We start from the raw sequence: 16,025 nt of genomic DNA, 5'->3' as shown, positions 1-16,025 counted from the left end.
ACCCTAGGGGCTGGAGAAACGGCTCAATAGTTAAGAGCACTGGCTGCTCTTCCAAATGACCCAGGTTCAATTCCCAGCAACCACATGACAGATCACATCTGTTTGTAACTCCAGTTCCAGGGGATCTGACACCCTGGACATGCATGCATGCAAAACACCAATACACATAAAACAATTTTAAAAATAATAAAATAAACCCTAAAAACAGAACTCAGAATGATAGCCAATTCAACACAATAGAATTCTACCTCTTTCTTCCACAGCAGCCAAAGTTTAAGCACTTGCGATGATGCCAAGCCACCAAGTACTCAGCTTCTCCCTATGGCCCTGCTACTCCTAAGGCAGCAGTTTGGCTCCACAACACCTGTGTCTAGCCAGTAGGGGGAGTAAGAGGGCAGAGACTCTGGCAAGCTAAGAGAGACGAAGTCAGCCTTGCAGTCTAGTTTATTGTGCGTGAAGGATTGTGAGAGTCATTGGAAACCTTCCAGGAGAAAAGTGGATGAGGAGCAACAGGTGAGCAAGGGGTGGTGAAGACAGCAGCTCTTTCCGAGTTAATATTACATGCAAAAACCGCGCAGAATAAAAAATTTGCATTTGGAAGAGACCAGCCAGATGACTCAGTGGTGCCAGGCTGACAAATCGAGTTTAATCTCCAGATCTCAAAGGGAGGTGGGGGAGACCAGGCTGGCCTCCAGCTCATACACATATCTCTCTGTCTCCCAAGCGTTGGGATTAAAGAACCAGGTGGAGAGATCTCCTCGTGTAGAACACTCCTTTAAGCCCAGCAGCCGGGAGGGAGACAGAGGCCAGAGAATCTTTGAATTCCAATCCCGCCTGGTCTGTATAGCAAGTTCCCTGCCAGGCAAGGCTACACAATGAGACTTTGTTTCATAAAAAAAAAAAAAAAAAAGAAAGAAAGAAAACGAAGTGGTGTGTGATGGAGTTAATTAGAAATCTGAGAAGACCCCTCTCCCTCACTGCCAGGAAGCTCTAAAAGAGAGGTCTTGGAATGGAGTTCCGTGTCCCGACACAGCTTGCTGGTAGAGCCTCAAGCTCGCAGAGATCAGCCTGCCTCTGCCTCCTGGGACTAAAGGAGTGCGGCGCGATGCCTAGCCACCTTGTACTGACTTAGAGTAGCAGGGAGGTGAAAGGACAGGTCAGTAAAGACCTTGTGGCTTGAGTGAAAAACTTTTTTTTTTTAAGTGCTAGGCCTTCATGCACACTGCCTTGTGCTGTACCACGGAGCGGCCCTCCCTGGGGAGGGAGTTCTGACTCTTCCGGAATGAGGTGTACCAGGCACAGATGGGATCTGGCCTGAGCCAGGCTTCCTTTGTTTGCAGGTTATAGGGCCAGAGACTAGGCAGGAAGCGTTGGTGACAGCTAGAGGCAGGGAGGAATTAGAGGTGGGGTGAAGGTGAGGTGAAGGGGTGGGAGATGGGGGTGAGCAGGGAGGGAGGTAGCATTGAGAGTGCAGGAGGAGCCAGTTAGACTTGCTGACAGGGTGGAACAGTGGGGCATTATGGAGGCAGACAGTTGGGACCAGTGAAGTGTGATTGTAATGTAATGAGAGCATCAAGGTGGCTAAACAGGATTGCCATGAGTTCAACGCCAGCCTCAGGCACCCAGAAAGACCTTGCTTGTCTCAAAGGCAAGCAAGCAAGCAAACAAGCAAACAAGTAAACAGCAGCAAGTAGCTGGTGAGGAGGCACAGTGGTTAGAGCACTTGCTGCTCCAGCAGAGGATCCATGTTTGAATCTCAGAACACACAAGGCAGACACAGACATACAAGAAGCAAAAGCAAGACAGAGAAGCCATGAGTCCTGAGCCTTGTCCAGGTTGAAGATAGGGATTTGGGGGCTGGTGGCCTGGAGATGATATGTAAGACACGTGGGATCAGACACACTCCTGTAACCCCAAGAACTTTTAGGGTGGTTGCAGGAAGATCAGTTCAAAGCCATTCTCTGTTAAACAGTGAGATTGAGGCTAGCCTGAGCTATATGATACCACCTCACAAAATATACACACACAGGGGACAAAAATCACTGAAAAATACTTCAGGGAGGTACCAGATGGCAGGCACAAGTTGAATGGACAGAGGGACGATACCTAGAGCTCACAGATGCCGGCAACTGGGACTCAGGGAGACAGAATTAGAGGACAATATGACCACACTGGGTAGTGTGTATGGTGAAAAATGGGTTTTATTTTATTTTTGTTTGTACGTGTGTTTTGCTTGCATGCATGACTTTGTACATTTGTGCCAGCGCCTTCAGAGCCAGAAGAGGGAGCCTAGATCTGGACTTGAGACACTTGGGAGCTGCTTGATGTGGGTGCTCAGCACTGAACCCGGGTCCTCTGGAGGAACAGTCAAGACTCTTGACCCCTGAGCCATCCCCAAGCAAAACTCCCATGAACCTTCTTTTGTTTGTTTGAGACAGGGTCTCACCATGTAGCCCAGTCTGTCCTCTGGAACTCACTGTGTAGACCAGGCTGGCCTCAGAGTTCTCCCTGCCTCTGCCCCCTGAGTGCTGGGATCAAAGACAAGTGCCACCACGATAGGCTCCCTTAAGTATTTTTAAATCGTTGTTTTGAGATAAGACCCTGTGGTGTAGCTCGCCTGCCTGAGTCTTCTGAGGCCTGGGCATGTGTCATCATGTTTACTGTTGGTCTGAGGGCATGAAGCTGGCAGCCTCTTCAAGCCTTGGGTGGATGTGAGGACAAAGAGGTCTTCCCAAATGAGAGATGTCTGAGCTCTGGTCCAAAGTGGAGGACACAGACAGTCAAGTCCAAACACAGGAGTATTTGTAGGCAGAGGACAGGGCTTATGCCAGCGAGTTGAGCCTGAGGTCAGACTGCTCAGTGTGGCAGGGAGGGGTGTGGCAGAGAGGGAATCCACATTAGTCATCACCAAATGATTTATCCGCTAAGGCTTAGGCCTGGGTCGCCACCCTCTGTGCTCCCGCCTTTTAGAGTTTCCGGTTTCGACAGGTTAAATCTTGCTTCACACACACACACACACACACACACACACACACACACACACACACACACACAGGTTTGAGCAATGATTACCTGGCCTGGTCCCAGCAAGCCCTTAGGTGGCGTTAGTGCAATTACGGTCTTGTCTGCTGAGATCTTATTTGACTGATTATCATATTAAGTTATCGGAGATTCTTTGAACAGGTAAAGCAGACTGGTTGTTTAACCTCAGTTTACTTATACATAGAATGGGGACAATAACAGACCTATCCCACAGGCCTGCTTCGAGGACACACAACCTAGTGAGTGGAGAGTATTTAGGGACCGGCAGGTATTTGTCGATGTTGTTTAAGGATGAGCAAGAGTAAACGAGCTAAGGGAACCAGGTGAGCTCCCAGCTGAGGGAACAACATGGCGACATAGGGACTAACAGAAGAGCTGCCATTTACTATGTATTTATCACTTAATTCTGATAGGGGCTTACCCTAGTGTCCTCTAGGGTCTCATGTAGCCCAAGCCGGTCACAAACTTGTTATGTACTGAGAATGGCTGCCTGCCCTCACCTCCCAGTGCTGGTTTTACAGGTGTGTGTCATCACGCCTGGCTATGTTCCCGCCTTACACATGAGGAGGTCATTACTCAGAGACACCAGGTCACTGTTTTAGGGATGAGCAATAAAGACTCAAACCGAGGTTTATATAGTTCCTAGGGAGTGGCCAGACAGCCAGACTAGAAGCCCAACAGCGACCTGGGTGAGAGGCACAAACTGATGGTAAACTTAAGATGTAGATTCCTAGCATTCGGGAAACAGAAGCAGGAGGATTGTTTCAAGTTCGAGGTTAGCTAGGGCTTTAGGTCATCATTTAGAGGATGTTTAACAAACCTCTGTCTCAAAGTGCACAATGAATGAATGAATGAATGACAACTGAAGTCCTTTTTTGCAACTATATACTGCAACGGTGACCGGGTACCCTGTATCTAGTTCCTGGAGGCTCCAGTACCTGGGCGTTAGAATAATTTATTCGTACTCAAAGCTATTTAATCTGGACAGCGTTGAATTTCCAGCAGTGTGTGTATGGGGACGGATGAGCTAAGCAGAGACTTGCAACCATAACCCTCCCGCGCAGGCGCAGTCTGCAATGGAGGCTCTAGGACCGCGCAGACGACGGCTGGGTGGCGGCAGGGTCTAACCCGGAGTAGCTGCCTGAGTCACCGGCCCCGCCCTCCCGAACCGGACACAGCGGAGGCCCTGCAGCAGGCGAGCAAGACCGCGGACCGCCGGATCCGTAAGTGAGACGGGACACTCCAGTCCAGCACCCCTGCACCCTGTAGATCCGGAATCCGTAGTCCTCAGATCTGGCGAGACCCTAAAGTCTTGGCCCTTGGGGGGTCCTAGGACCGGTGTTCTCAGATTCGAACCATCGGGCCTGTCAGCCCCTCCAGAACACTCCTTACCATCCCGGATCTGACGACCAAAAAATATAAGCCCAAAGATCAGAGAGATACCCGGAAATTATTTTGGGCGTCTAGAACCACAATCCGAGATCGTGGTTCCCATTTGCGGTGGGAAGAACTCCGTTATCCAGGATCCTCCGGGCGCACAGCCATAATTTTTGGCCGGAGCCCACAGATCCCGTAGTGACAGTGTAGTCCCTCTGTCGAGAGTATCTGAATGTCTTAATCCACATTAGGAACTTCCTGGTCAGCCCTGGGTCATCCCTACCCTGAGCTTAATTTTGGAAGGCCTGGATCTGAGACACGTTCGGTTTTACACACCTTAGGGTTTCTACACGAGAATCCCCTGTTTTCCCGCTGCCTCAAGACAGGGTAAAGCAGGCAGGCGCTGTAGCCGAGGCTGGCCTTGAACTGGTCCTCCAGCCTCAGCCTCCCAATTTCTGGGATTACAGTAGAGCGCTACCACGCACGCCCAGCTGTACCCCTGTCCTCATGCCTATATATATGCAGTCAAGCCTGGGCCAGGGTACTTTCTAGACCCTAGGAGGTTTCACATCTCCTATCACCTGTCCAGACCCCTAGCTAGAGGCTCTGTCCCCATCTCGAGGCCTTAGTTTCCTCCCCAATCTAGTTGCCGGAAATGCTTGCTTTTTTTTTTTTTTTTTTTTTTTTTTTTGCGGGAAGGGCTGGGCTCCTGGCAAGGCCACTACCCGACCCACCCCTTTTACTTTACAGGACTCAGCTGCGATCATGTTCTTGGTGAATTCGTTCTTGAAGGGCGGCGGTGGCGGTGGGGGAGGCGGGGGTCTGGGCGGGGGCCTGGGGAATGTGCTCGGAGGCCTGATCAGCGGAGCTGCTGGCGGCGGCGGCGGTGGCGGTGGAGGCATGGGACTGGGAGGAGGTGGCGGAGGCGGTGGAACTGCCATGCGCATCCTGGGCGGAGTCATTAGCGCCATCAGGTAAGGCGGGGCCTGAAGGGGCGGGGCGGGCCAAATAATAAAGACTCACTTAGAGTCCGACCTGAGAATTCTTAATTAGTCTGGGCTGATCCATACCGGAAAACTGGCCCTAAGGGGATTCTAGCGAGGCTGGTGTCACTTTTTAGTACCAGGATTAGTAAACCTGCTTCTGTGGGTCAACAAATAGGATGCAGTTTCTTGGGGATAGGGGCTCTTCTGTGTTTGGGGAAGGTGCAATTCTATAGGATTGTATCCAGCCTTCACTGGGGGCGCAGCCAGTGGATCTAAGGCTGTCCATGGCTTAAGATTTGAGCGAGGTGGAGCTTGCTGTTTTAGGAGAGATCAGAGTCCCCAAAGAAGAAATGGTCCAGAGAAGGTTGTGTGGGGTCTGGAGCTGATTGGTTTAGTGGGTAAAAATCCTTTGCTGGGGTTAGAACAGGTGGCTGGCACCTATATCGTTGGTGATCCAAGCACTGATCCCTGGGAGGAGTAGGGGCTGATGGGGGGCGGGAGAGGTAGACGTTAGGCAGTTAGATAATCTGCAAAAGGAGCGATGGAGTAAGACTCTGGACAACTGAACCCGAGGAAGATGAGGCCTAGGAAAGCTGGTGCAGACAGACCCCCTTGTGAAGTGAGTTCTTCAAGGGGCGGGCCCTGCTAAGTTTGTTAAGGTTTTCAGGATTTTGATTGGGGCTAAGATGCTTCTGACATTGTGATTGGTGGGTGTTCCTGGGCAAGGAAAGGATTCTTCCGTGGGGTGGGCCCTTGGGAGGTGGGAGAGGTTGGCCCGATGGAGGGAAAGGAGGGGTCAGACCATTCTCTTGATTGGACCAGGTCAGGACGATGAGGTAGACGAGGGGAGGAGGGAACCCCTTAAGGAAGAGGAGGGCTGGAGTTTCAGGGGTTGGCTGACCGTTCTGCCGCCCGTTGGAGGCTCTGCCCCCATGCGCTAACTCAGCCCCCTTGTCTCCCCTCAGCGAGGCTGCTGCGCAGTACAACCCGGAGCCTCCGGTAAGCAGACCTAGAGACCCTTCCTCCTCAGGCCTGTTGCCCGCCTCATCTTCCCCATTCCTATGAATAAGGCTCCCCCTCCTTCCTTAGGAAACCCCCTGCCGTTAATAATGTCATTTTTTTGAGGGCCCCTAAGCTAAACCCTGGGTCTCAGCCACGCCTACTTGCTACACCTAATTCAGGTTCCCTGGCCCTCAGACTGCCCAGCCCTCTCTGACTTTTCCCTGGGACACTTGTTTCTCCATCTCTGTTCTGAGATCGCCTCTCTCTGCAGCCTCCACGTAGTCATTACTCCAATATTGAGGCCAACGAGAGTGAAGAAGTCCGTCAGTTCAGGAAACTTTTTGTCCAGCTGGCTGGAGACGTAAGTATCCTGCCTGACCGCTTGACTCTGTCACTTGACTGTGACAACCCGGAAGTTCCCATCCCGGTTTATGGTCTCCAGACCCTTTCCATCTCCCTTGAACTGTACTTACCTTCTGCCGTCAGGACATGGAGGTCAGCGCCACAGAACTCATGAATATCCTCAACAAGGTCGTGACCCGACGTGAGTGACCAGGGTCAGAGTGTGGTGAAGGTTTAGAGGCATATGGGCTGGGATGGTCTCTGACCTCTGACCTTCAACCTGTTCCCCCCTCAGACCCGGATCTGAAAACTGATGGTTTTGGCATTGACACTTGTCGGAGCATGGTGGCCGTCATGGATGTATCCTTTTGGGGCCAGCCTGGAGAATGCCTTGGGTGAAGAGGGTCTTCTGGGAATATGTTGAGGACGGCCAAGGTGAAAGCCTTCATACTTGGAGGACACAGACTTACCTACGTGACCATAAATAATATCAGCTGCTACAGCTGGAACTTTACCTAGATTAGTGGATCCAACCTTTACAGATACCTTGCTAGATAAAGACGATGTAATAGGAAAGGAAACAGGCTCAGAGAGACACAGTGGTTTTGTCTCTGGCCAAACCGCCCAGAATTTACCTGACATGAATATCTGATCTTGAAAGCTAGTCTTGGGGCTACTTGAGGCTTGGATAGCAGAAACAGTCGTTTAGAGAATACATTGCAGGATAGGAATTTGGACTTGGGAGTTTTGGTTTGAGAATCTAAGCTTCGTTTATTTCTCTATTTACTTTTAAGCAATATTGATTGACTGACTGATTGATCAATTGATTGATTGATTTTTGAAACAGGATTTCTCTGCCTTGCCTGGCCTGGAATTTACTCTATAGACCTGGCTGGCCTCGAACTCAGAGATCTGCGCACCTCTGCCTCCCAAGTTGGGATTAAAGGAGTGTGCCACCACCATCCGATTACTAGTTATTTTATTGTACAGTATTTTTGGATTCTTGAGATGGGTCTCAAGAAGCCTAGGCTGGCCTTGAAGTCAGTGTGTAGCCAAAGCCAAACTCCTGATCTTCCTCTCAAGTGCTAGAGTTATAAGCATGTGCTACCATGCCCGCTTGGCTTATTTTACTTTTACTCACGTGCATGTGTGTGTGTCTGCATGTGCGTGCACGTGTTCTCAGAGGCCCGAGGACGTTGGACCCCCTGGAGATGGAATTCCAGGTGGTTGTGGGCTGCATGTTTTGAATTGTAGGAACCAAACCCAAGTCCTTTGCAAGAAGATTAAGCACTCCTGACTATCTAGCCTTCTAAGCTTATTTTATTTTTTTTAAAGATGTATTATTTATGATGTATACAGTGTTCTGCCTGCATGTATGCCTGTAGGTCAGTAGAGGCCACCAGATCTCATTATAGATGGTTATGAGCCACCATGTGGTTGCTGGGAATTGAACTTGGGACCTCTGGAAGAGAGGGGGCTCTTAACCCCTGAGCCATCTCTCCAGCCCTTATTTTATTTTTTAAAGTACGAATTAGGGTTAATCCCAGTACTTAGGAGGCAGAGGCAGGTGAATCTCTGAGTTGGAGACCAGCCTGGTCTATAGAGCAAGTTCCAGGAAAGCCAGAGCTGCATAGAGAAACTTTGTCGTGAAAAGACCAAAAGAAAAAAGAAAAGAAAAGAAAAGAAAAGAAAAGAAAAGAAAAGGGAGAATGGAAGAAAGAAAAGTTAGCATTTTGGCATTCACACACACACACATTGCATTTTGTCACTTGGTTCTTAACAACCTCTTGTTAGAGCGACACCACAGGCAAGCTGGGCTTTGAGGAGTTCAAATACCTCTGGAACAACATTAAAAAGTGGCAGGTAAGTGGTAGCCGCTGAAACTCCCAGGATCTGATCCCCCAAGCCATGGGGACCCCATGCTCCATGATGCTTGGTCCGACTGTTGTCTTTTCTATCCTTAGGCTATATACAAACGCTTTGATACTGACCGATCAGGGACTATCGGTAGCCATGAACTTCCAGGGGCCTTTGAGGCAGCAGGTGTGCTGGCAGGGGGTGATGATGGGCAGGGGATGGGGTGAGCAAAGTCACACCGTCACTGTACTGGAGATTGAGAAGTCCTGTGTGAAGCCGGGCATGGTGGCGCACGCCTTTAGTCTCAGCACTTGGGAGGCAGAGGCAGGCGGATTTCTGAGTTCGAGGCCAGCCTGGTCTACAAAGTGAGTGCCAGGACAGCCAGGGCTACAGAGAGAAACCCTGTCTCAAAAAAACAAAAAAAGAGAAGGCCTGTGTGCTGGGGCCCTGAGACCAAACCGTTTTTTGTTTGTTTTGTTTTGTTTTGTTTTCCCAGGATTCCACCTGAATGAGCATCTCTACAGCATGATCATCCGGCGCTACGCAGATGAGAGCGGGAACATGGATTTCGATAACTTCATCAGCTGCTTGGTCAGGCTAGATGCCATGTTCCGTGAGTGTCACTCTAGATCTCTGCGAGGGTGGGGATTTGCTAACCTTCATTGGCCAAGGGCTCCTCTAGGTCTAACCTTAATGTCAGCAATGCTGGGCTCACTAGGCAGGGACAGCTGAGACTTGTATGGCTGAGATTCTTTTTTTTTTTTTTTTTTTTTTTTTTTTAAAGATTTATTTATTACATGTGAGTACACTGTAGCTGTCTTCAGACACACCAGAAGAGGGCATCAGATCTCTTTACGGATGGTTGTGAGCCACCATGTGGTTGCTGGGATTTGAACTCTGGACCTTTGGAAGAGCAGTCGGGTGCTCTTACCCACTGAGCCATCTCACCAGCCCCTGGCTGAGATTCTTGTATGGCCATGTGGATACTGGGAATTGAACCCCAGGATCCTCTGCAAGAGCAGTAGGTGCTCTTAACCTCTGAGCCATCTCTCCAGCTCCATCTTGCCTGGTTTCTTTTTCTTTTTTTTTTTTTAAAGATTTATTTATTTATTATATGTAAGTACACTGTAGCTGTCTTCAGACACACCAGAAGAGGGAGTCAGATCTTGTTACGGATGGCTGTGAGCCACCATGTGGTTGCTGGGATTTTGAACTCAGGACTTTCATAAGAGCAGTCGGGTGCTCTTACCTGCTGAGCCATCTCACCAGCCCCTTGCCTGGTTTCTTGAGACACGTTTTCATGTAGTTCGGGTTGATTTGAGACTTGATTTGTAGCTGAGAGTGACCTTGAACTTTTGACTCTGAGGTGAGAGCTTTTATTAGGATTGATGTAAGACTACCTCCAAAATGGGAACTATTGTCCTCCTGCTAGGGTGGAACCCAACACTCTCCCGAGCCAAGCACTTGCTCCTAGCTGCTACTCAACCAGGAAGATGGAAAGTCAGAATTTGATTCTGTGACTGCCTGAGAACTTAATTGAGCAATGAGAAAAAACAGGAGTGATGGTCAGGGGTGTACTGTGCAGTGCTGTGGATATCAAGTTCAGGGGCAGCGCTCGGATAGTCGTGGGCGTTGTAGAGCCAAGATAGCAGTTTCTAGGCAAGAAAGGGGCAGAGTCAGCCATGGCTTACAAAGCTCCTTTGATCTGGCAGCCAAGGGAAGAGTGAAAACAGACGTTGGGTGTGGTGGTGCACATCTGTGACCCCAGCACTTAAAAAAGCTGAGGCCACAGGATGATCGGTTGTTCAAGGTCATCATTGACTACATCTCAGACCAAGATTAGTTCATTAGTTACTTAGTTAAAAGGGCTAGCATCTAGCTTAGTTGGGAGAGTGCTTGCCTCGCATACGTGAAGCCCTGGGTTTGTGACCAGGCACTCATTAACCTGAATACGACAGACCTGTAATCCAGCAAGCAGGAGATAGAAGCAGGAGGATAACAAGTTTAAGGAGAAAGGTCCTCTCACCTGTGGTAGCCAGGGCACCAGTAGCACCAAGGACACCATATGTGGCCACCTGAAGGTGGTGGTGACTCAGCCTTGGTACAGGAAGGAACAGATGTAGTGTGGGCAACGCTGGCTTGGTTTGGTTGTGGACAGAAGGCATGGATTCAAGTTCCAGGGCAGGAGTGCGGACCACACTAGACGCTAAGGCCAAGATTGGCAAGTTACCTCCTTTTAGGGGCCTGTTTTGGGTTACAGCTGGGAGGTTGTAGCATAGGTGTCAGGAAGGATGGGCCTGGGTTCCAGTCAGTTTTCTGTCCTGTCTGTCTGTCGTGTGATCTGCAACATATCACTTTGCCTGTTTATTTATTGAGATGTCAGGGATTGAACCCCATGCCTCAAGAATAATGGGTGTATACTCTTTTACTGTGTTATAATACCTGAATTCTGTGCCTCATTTAAAAATGCCACATGCTCACAGGATTAGACATTTTATTGATTTAACTTCCTCTTCGTCCTCCTCTTCCTCCTCCTCCTCCTAATATTATTAATAGAGTCTCATGTAGCCTGACTAGCCTTGAACTCCCACATGTACCTGAAGGTAATAGTGAACTCAAGATCCTCCTACCATAACTCACCTAGTGCTGGGATCACAAGTGTGTATCATCACCACGTGTCTTCGAAGTTTTGTGGAGCGAGCGCTAACTTCCATCAACAACATCAACATGCTATAGCCAGTCAGGGTGGCCGTGCTTTTGATCCCAGCACTCTGGAGGCAGAAGCAGGGAGCTCTCCATAAGTCTGAGGTCAACCAAAGGGTATTTAATGAGACCCTATCTAAAAACAAAGCAGAATAAAACAACAACATCAACAAGAGGGAAATAATTATATTATCGTTCTAGAAGCACCCAAGCCCTTCCTTTCTCCCCGCAGGCGCTTTCAAATCTCTTGACAAAAATGGCACCGGACAGATCCAAGTGAACATCCAGGAGGTGAGCCGGTTTCTCTTGGGGGTGGTGCTCAGCTGTGAGGTCCAGCCCCTACCATCCTGTTTGCCCAGCAGGCCTTGGGTGACGTGTCTGGTTTTCCAGGGTCCCTTTGCTCATCTGTGCTTTCTTTCCTCTTCCAGTGGCTGCAGCTGACTATGTATTCCTGAATGGGAGTGGCAGACCTGCCCCCTCACAGCTCACTATGGAGCCACCTTGAACCCTGATCCTGACTGCAGCCGCATTTTCATGGTCATGTCCTGCTACCCAGAGGCCTTTCGTCTCCCTGTTCTGGTACCCAGCTTCCCAATCAGCAGCCAGAGCTCAACATGCCACACCTTGCTGCACCCTGAGTTACCCCTGGCTCTGAGACAAGCTAGCTTGTTCTACTGAAGGGTCACCCCACCCTAGCACACCCAATCCACGCCATCTGTTACCTTCATCCTGTCTGTGTGCCAAGCCTAGCACTCCTGCTGCTTCCATGTCCCAAGGGCCCTGTCTTAGTTCTGGGAGGATCACACCTGTCCCTACACACCCTGTTACACACTCACACAGTTACCTCCCAGGCAGCCAGATGAACTCCAGGCCATGGCAGGTCCACACACCCTAGTGCCTACGCCTGCTCTGTGCTCCCCCTGCACAGCGGTCGGGCCCAGGAGAAAATAAACTCTCTCTACTTGCTGCTTCCTTCGGACTCTGAGTGCTGAGTCCAGGCAGGAGGGAACATGAGCTCTATAGAGTAACTTGGTTATTTTTTTAATGTGTATGTGTAGAATGTGTGTGTATATACATGTACTATGTGTGTGCCACCCTCTGGGACTGGAGGTATGAGGGATCATGAGTCACCACTGGGGTGCTGGGAACTGAACCCCAATCCTCTGCAATAGCAGCAAAGTACACACACACACATACACTACACTTTCTCACACACACACACACACACACTCAAACACCATATACTCCCCCCACACTTACATCACACACACATACCGACACACTCTCATATACACCCTCAACACTACACACTCACACATACATACTCTCACCTACAAACACATCACACACACATTCTCTTTCTCACATTCAGTCTCACCATATACACACACACCATAGACCCTCACAGATATACACCCCCCACATACACACACTCATACACCACATTCACACGTGCTCACACACCAACTCACTCTCTCTTTCACACACACACAAACACTTCCATTCGCTGCTGGGTTCTGTGCTCTTCCACTCAGCTCTATCACCAGCCAGCTTCAATCTTGGCACCAACCTTTGTTCTCCTTCGGTTCATAGGTCACTGTCAACATCCCTCCTTTTTGCCACAGGGTATGTCTGAAATATAGCCCTGGCTGCCCTGGAACTAGCTCCCCTCCCCCCCCCCCCCCACTCCTTTGGACCTCTGCAATGGGCGGGGATTCCATTCCAGGTTATAATTCCCCTGCTCCCCATTCCCATCACCACTTGAGGTCCTCCACCCCGCCCCCATCAGGCATCCATAAAGCAGGTTGTCCTAGGCACAGCGCTGGTCCAGCATCAGGGACCAAGATCTTTGGTAACTTGCTTTCCACTGCGTAGACACCCCAGATTGTGGGAAGGTGGATTAGAACAGAGACACACAGGCTGGAGCCGGGTTGGGTTCTCAAGAGATTAGCATATTTATTGATGTTTGTCCAAGTCCTCCAAGCTTCTTGGTGTCACTTCTTGTGGGGGAAGGAGGCCCAGCCCAAGCAGTATAAGCAGTAGGCAGTGCCTAGGAAGGAGGAGTTGGATATCAAATAAGACCCTAATTCCCTCTTGACCTCTTGAAAGGCTTCTAAAGGCCCCTCCTTAGGTTCCCCCAGCTCCTAAAGGATCACAGCTCTTATTTGGCTGTTATCTTCCTCCCAAACCAGATTCCTCATGGGAAATCCCCACCTCCACCCGTTTGGGTTTGGACTAGGCCAGGAGCTTGTTCTGGACTGGTGTGGGCATTACCAATTGCTACCCCCACTTCCTCAGGGCTGTAGGTAACCCATCGCTCCCTTCCTGAGCACTAGTGGATCCTCAGACCTTCTGAAGCACCAACCGACCCAGACCCTGGCTATTATTATTATTATTTGTTTGTTTTGTTTTGTTTTCGAGAAAGGGTTTCTCTATGTAGCCCTGGCTATCTTGGAACTCACTCTGCAGACCAGGCTAGCCTCAGACTCAGAAATCCGCCTGCCTCTGCCTCCCAAGTGCTGGGATTAAAGGCATGCGCCACCACTGCCCGAGGACCCTGGCTATTCTTATGACCAGAGCAAGCCAGTGGTCCTGCACTTACCCCCCAGAGTCAGCGTCATGGTCAGTCTGTACAGGACGTTGTCCATTCCCCCGCCTTTCAAGTGTACTGGGAGGTCATTGTCGGCCTGAGTTGGAGGGGTGAGAACAGGGTTGCTGGCTCCTGCACAGACCTCCACCTGCCCAGCGACCCCCACCCCTCATTAGGTCCAGAGACTCTGTCCCGCCTACCTGGAAGAGCTTCTGCTTCTCTGCCACACGGTTTTCTAAGTGGCTTCTGGTAGATGAGCTAAAAGACCGGACCAGAGCCTGGGAGACCTGGAGGGATAGGAGATGGGTCTGTAGGGAGCACCTGGAGATCTGCCCTCATGTGGATCCCGCAGGAAGGGAGCGCTTTGCGATGTGGGGACTACATTTCTGATGAAGAACTAGGTAAGATATCTTAAGGCAAGATAGTTACTAGTGAGAGCGGGGGTGGGGTGGGGGTTGGGGGTGGGGACATCTGTCAAGACATTGGTGGAAGCCTATTATCCCAGCATTCAAGAGGAAAGCAGGAGTTGGGGCCAGCCTGGGCTACTTAGTAAGCATTTAGAAAATGAGAGGAGGTGTCACATAAGTTGTTACAATTGGGAGGTGGAGGTCGGAGGTCAAGGACATTCAGCTGCATAGCAAGTTAGAGACCAGCCTGGGCTATGGGAGACCCTGTGTCAAAACAAACATACAAACAAACAAACAAACAAACAAAGGAGTGGGGATGGGGAATCGGTGTCTAGAAGCTACAGCTTGGAACTCTCTGCAGGCTGTGAGAGACTCCAGTGCTGAGAATGTGAAATGGGCGCTATGGGGTTTGAAGGAGAGGGCTAGATTAATACCAGAAAATCAGGTTCCAGGGATGGCAAGACTGGCTTGGAAGTTCCATGAGAGTTGGTTTTAGGGCCCCCTGGGATGTTAAGGGGGACTCGGGTAAACGGAGGCTTAAACCCAGGGTTCTGGACCATGTTAAGGATAGTGCTGTCTGGAAGCTCAGGCTGCCAGGGAGGAAGTCCCAGTCTGAAGGGTGCACCTGTTCTAAGACTCCGGATCCTGGCATGTTTAGGTTAGGCATCTGGGTTGTGGGGTTCCCCTCCACCCCGACACAGCCCGTGCTGGGGCCTCACCCGTAGGGCCCTCATTTTGCGTCCTCAGCAGCTCCGAGTCACCTCCCCTCTTCGCCCAAGGACGTGCAGCACTTTACCCTAAGGGAATCCCAAGCCACGCCCACTGACTCCCAGACTGGTGGGGCGTGACCAAATTAGATTTGTCCAATAGGGTCAGAGAGAAAGTGTTCCAACTTGTCAGTCATCGTTTCCGCATTTGGGTTGACCCCAATGACAGTGGCTCAGGGACTTGCCACTCCCTGGCTGTTATCTAGGGTTACCCTGCTGATAATCTGGGAGCCAGTGAGGGCAGAGATAAATGTCTGTCTTCTGAATGAGTGATCACTGCACCTTGGAGCCTTAGTTTCCATATTTGTTTCCTCAGGGCCAAGTCAGGATCTTCCCCAGTGTTCTTGAGGAAACAAGGAGTCACCCCGATACAGATAAAGATATTTACCAGGCCAGAACTGATTTAAGAAATTAAAGAGATAGAGAGAGAGAGAGGGAGGGGGGGAGGGAGGGAGAGAGAGAGAGAGACAGAGAGAGAGACAGAGAGAGAGAGAGAGAGAGAGAGAAAAAGAGAGAGAGAAGGAGGGGGGAGGGGCGGGGGGGGGCTGTGCGGGCGTGATGGCACACGCCTTTAATCCCAGCACTCGGGAGGCAGAGGCAGAGACAGGTGGATTTCTGAGTTCGAGGCCAGCCTGGTCTACAGAGTGAGTTCCAGGACAGCCAGAGCTACACAGAGAAAGAAACCCTGTCTCGAAAAACTAAAAAAAAAAAAAAAAAAAAAAAGAAAAGAAAAAAGAAAAAGAAAAAAGAAAAGCGGGCCGTGGTGACCCAGACCTTTAATTCCTGCACTTCTGAGGCTCACTGTTCTACAATGGTCTACACGGTGAGTTCCAGCCTTGCTACAGGCACTACGTAAAGAGACCCTGTCTCAAAAAAAAAAAAAAAAAAAAAAAAAAAAACAGTTTAAGGACTGACAATGGAGGGCAGGAGAGGTGGCTTGCCGATTAAGAGC

The 16,025-nt window shown here is 50.1% G+C and overlaps 2 protein-coding genes across 5 annotated transcripts; one reads left to right on the top strand and one right to left on the bottom strand.

Annotated features, from left to right (window-relative positions):
• The first annotated feature begins 387 nt into the window (after nucleotides 1–387).
• On the top strand, nucleotides 388–12,337 carry Capns1 (calpain, small subunit 1). 4 transcript variants are annotated; one of them, XM_006539488.3, is made up of 12 exons: nucleotides 388–513; nucleotides 4,107–4,265; nucleotides 5,170–5,393; nucleotides 6,371–6,404; nucleotides 6,679–6,768; nucleotides 6,894–6,951; nucleotides 7,045–7,109; nucleotides 8,544–8,612; nucleotides 8,714–8,792; nucleotides 9,103–9,219; nucleotides 11,542–11,600; nucleotides 11,738–12,329. In XM_006539488.3, exons 3-12 carry the CDS (start codon nucleotides 5,185–5,187, stop codon nucleotides 11,762–11,764), a joined length of 807 nt encoding a protein of 268 aa, XP_006539551.1. In that variant the 5' UTR covers nucleotides 388–513; nucleotides 4,107–4,265; nucleotides 5,170–5,184; the 3' UTR covers nucleotides 11,765–12,329. The 4 variants fall into 4 exon arrangements, with proteins under 4 accessions (XP_006539551.1, NP_033925.2, XP_011248722.1 ...); NM_009795.4 differs by lacking the exon at nucleotides 388–513 and having other exon boundaries at nucleotides 4,118–4,265; nucleotides 11,738–12,337; XM_011250420.1 differs by lacking the exons at nucleotides 388–513; nucleotides 4,107–4,265; nucleotides 5,170–5,393 and adding an exon at nucleotides 5,523–6,024.
• Nucleotides 12,338–13,240: 903 nt separating this feature from the next.
• On the bottom strand, nucleotides 13,241–15,100 carry Cox7a1 (cytochrome c oxidase subunit 7A1). The gene is made up of 4 exons (NM_009944.3): nucleotides 15,026–15,100; nucleotides 14,100–14,186; nucleotides 13,912–13,996; nucleotides 13,241–13,359 (listed from the first exon to the last, which is right to left on the bottom strand). Exons 1-4 carry the CDS (start codon nucleotides 15,038–15,040, stop codon nucleotides 13,304–13,306), a joined length of 243 nt encoding a protein of 80 aa, NP_034074.1. The 5' UTR covers nucleotides 15,041–15,100; the 3' UTR covers nucleotides 13,241–13,303.
• Nucleotides 15,101–16,025: the final 925 nt, after the last annotated feature.

Source organism: Mus musculus, chromosome 7, assembly GCF_000001635.26.
Source record: "Mus musculus strain C57BL/6J chromosome 7, GRCm38.p6 C57BL/6J".
Taxonomy (NCBI): Eukaryota; Metazoa; Chordata; class Mammalia; order Rodentia; family Muridae; genus Mus; species Mus musculus.
This window is presented reverse-complemented; position numbering and strand designations above follow the sequence as displayed.

Excerpts from the sequence above, each read along its gene's own strand:
- Capns1 (NM_009795.4), top strand. The coding sequence starts at position 5,185 with ATGTTCTTGGTGAATTCGTTCTTGAAGGGCGGCGGTGGCGGTGGGGGA. Across the intron at positions 7,110-8,543 it reads GCATGGTGGCCGTCATGGAT|AGCGACACCACAGGCAAGCT; the intron begins GTATCCTTTTGG and ends ACCTCTTGTTAG. Across the intron at positions 8,613-8,713 it reads ACAACATTAAAAAGTGGCAG|GCTATATACAAACGCTTTGA; the intron begins GTAAGTGGTAGC and ends TTCTATCCTTAG.
- Cox7a1 (NM_009944.3), bottom strand. Across the intron at positions 13,997-14,099 it reads AGAAGCAGAAGCTCTTCCAG|GCCGACAATGACCTCCCAGT; the intron begins GTAGGCGGGACA and ends CCTCCAACTCAG. Across the intron at positions 13,360-13,911 it reads CATGACGCTGACTCTGGGGG|GCACTGCCTACTGCTTATAC; the intron begins GTAAGTGCAGGA and ends CCTCCTTCCTAG.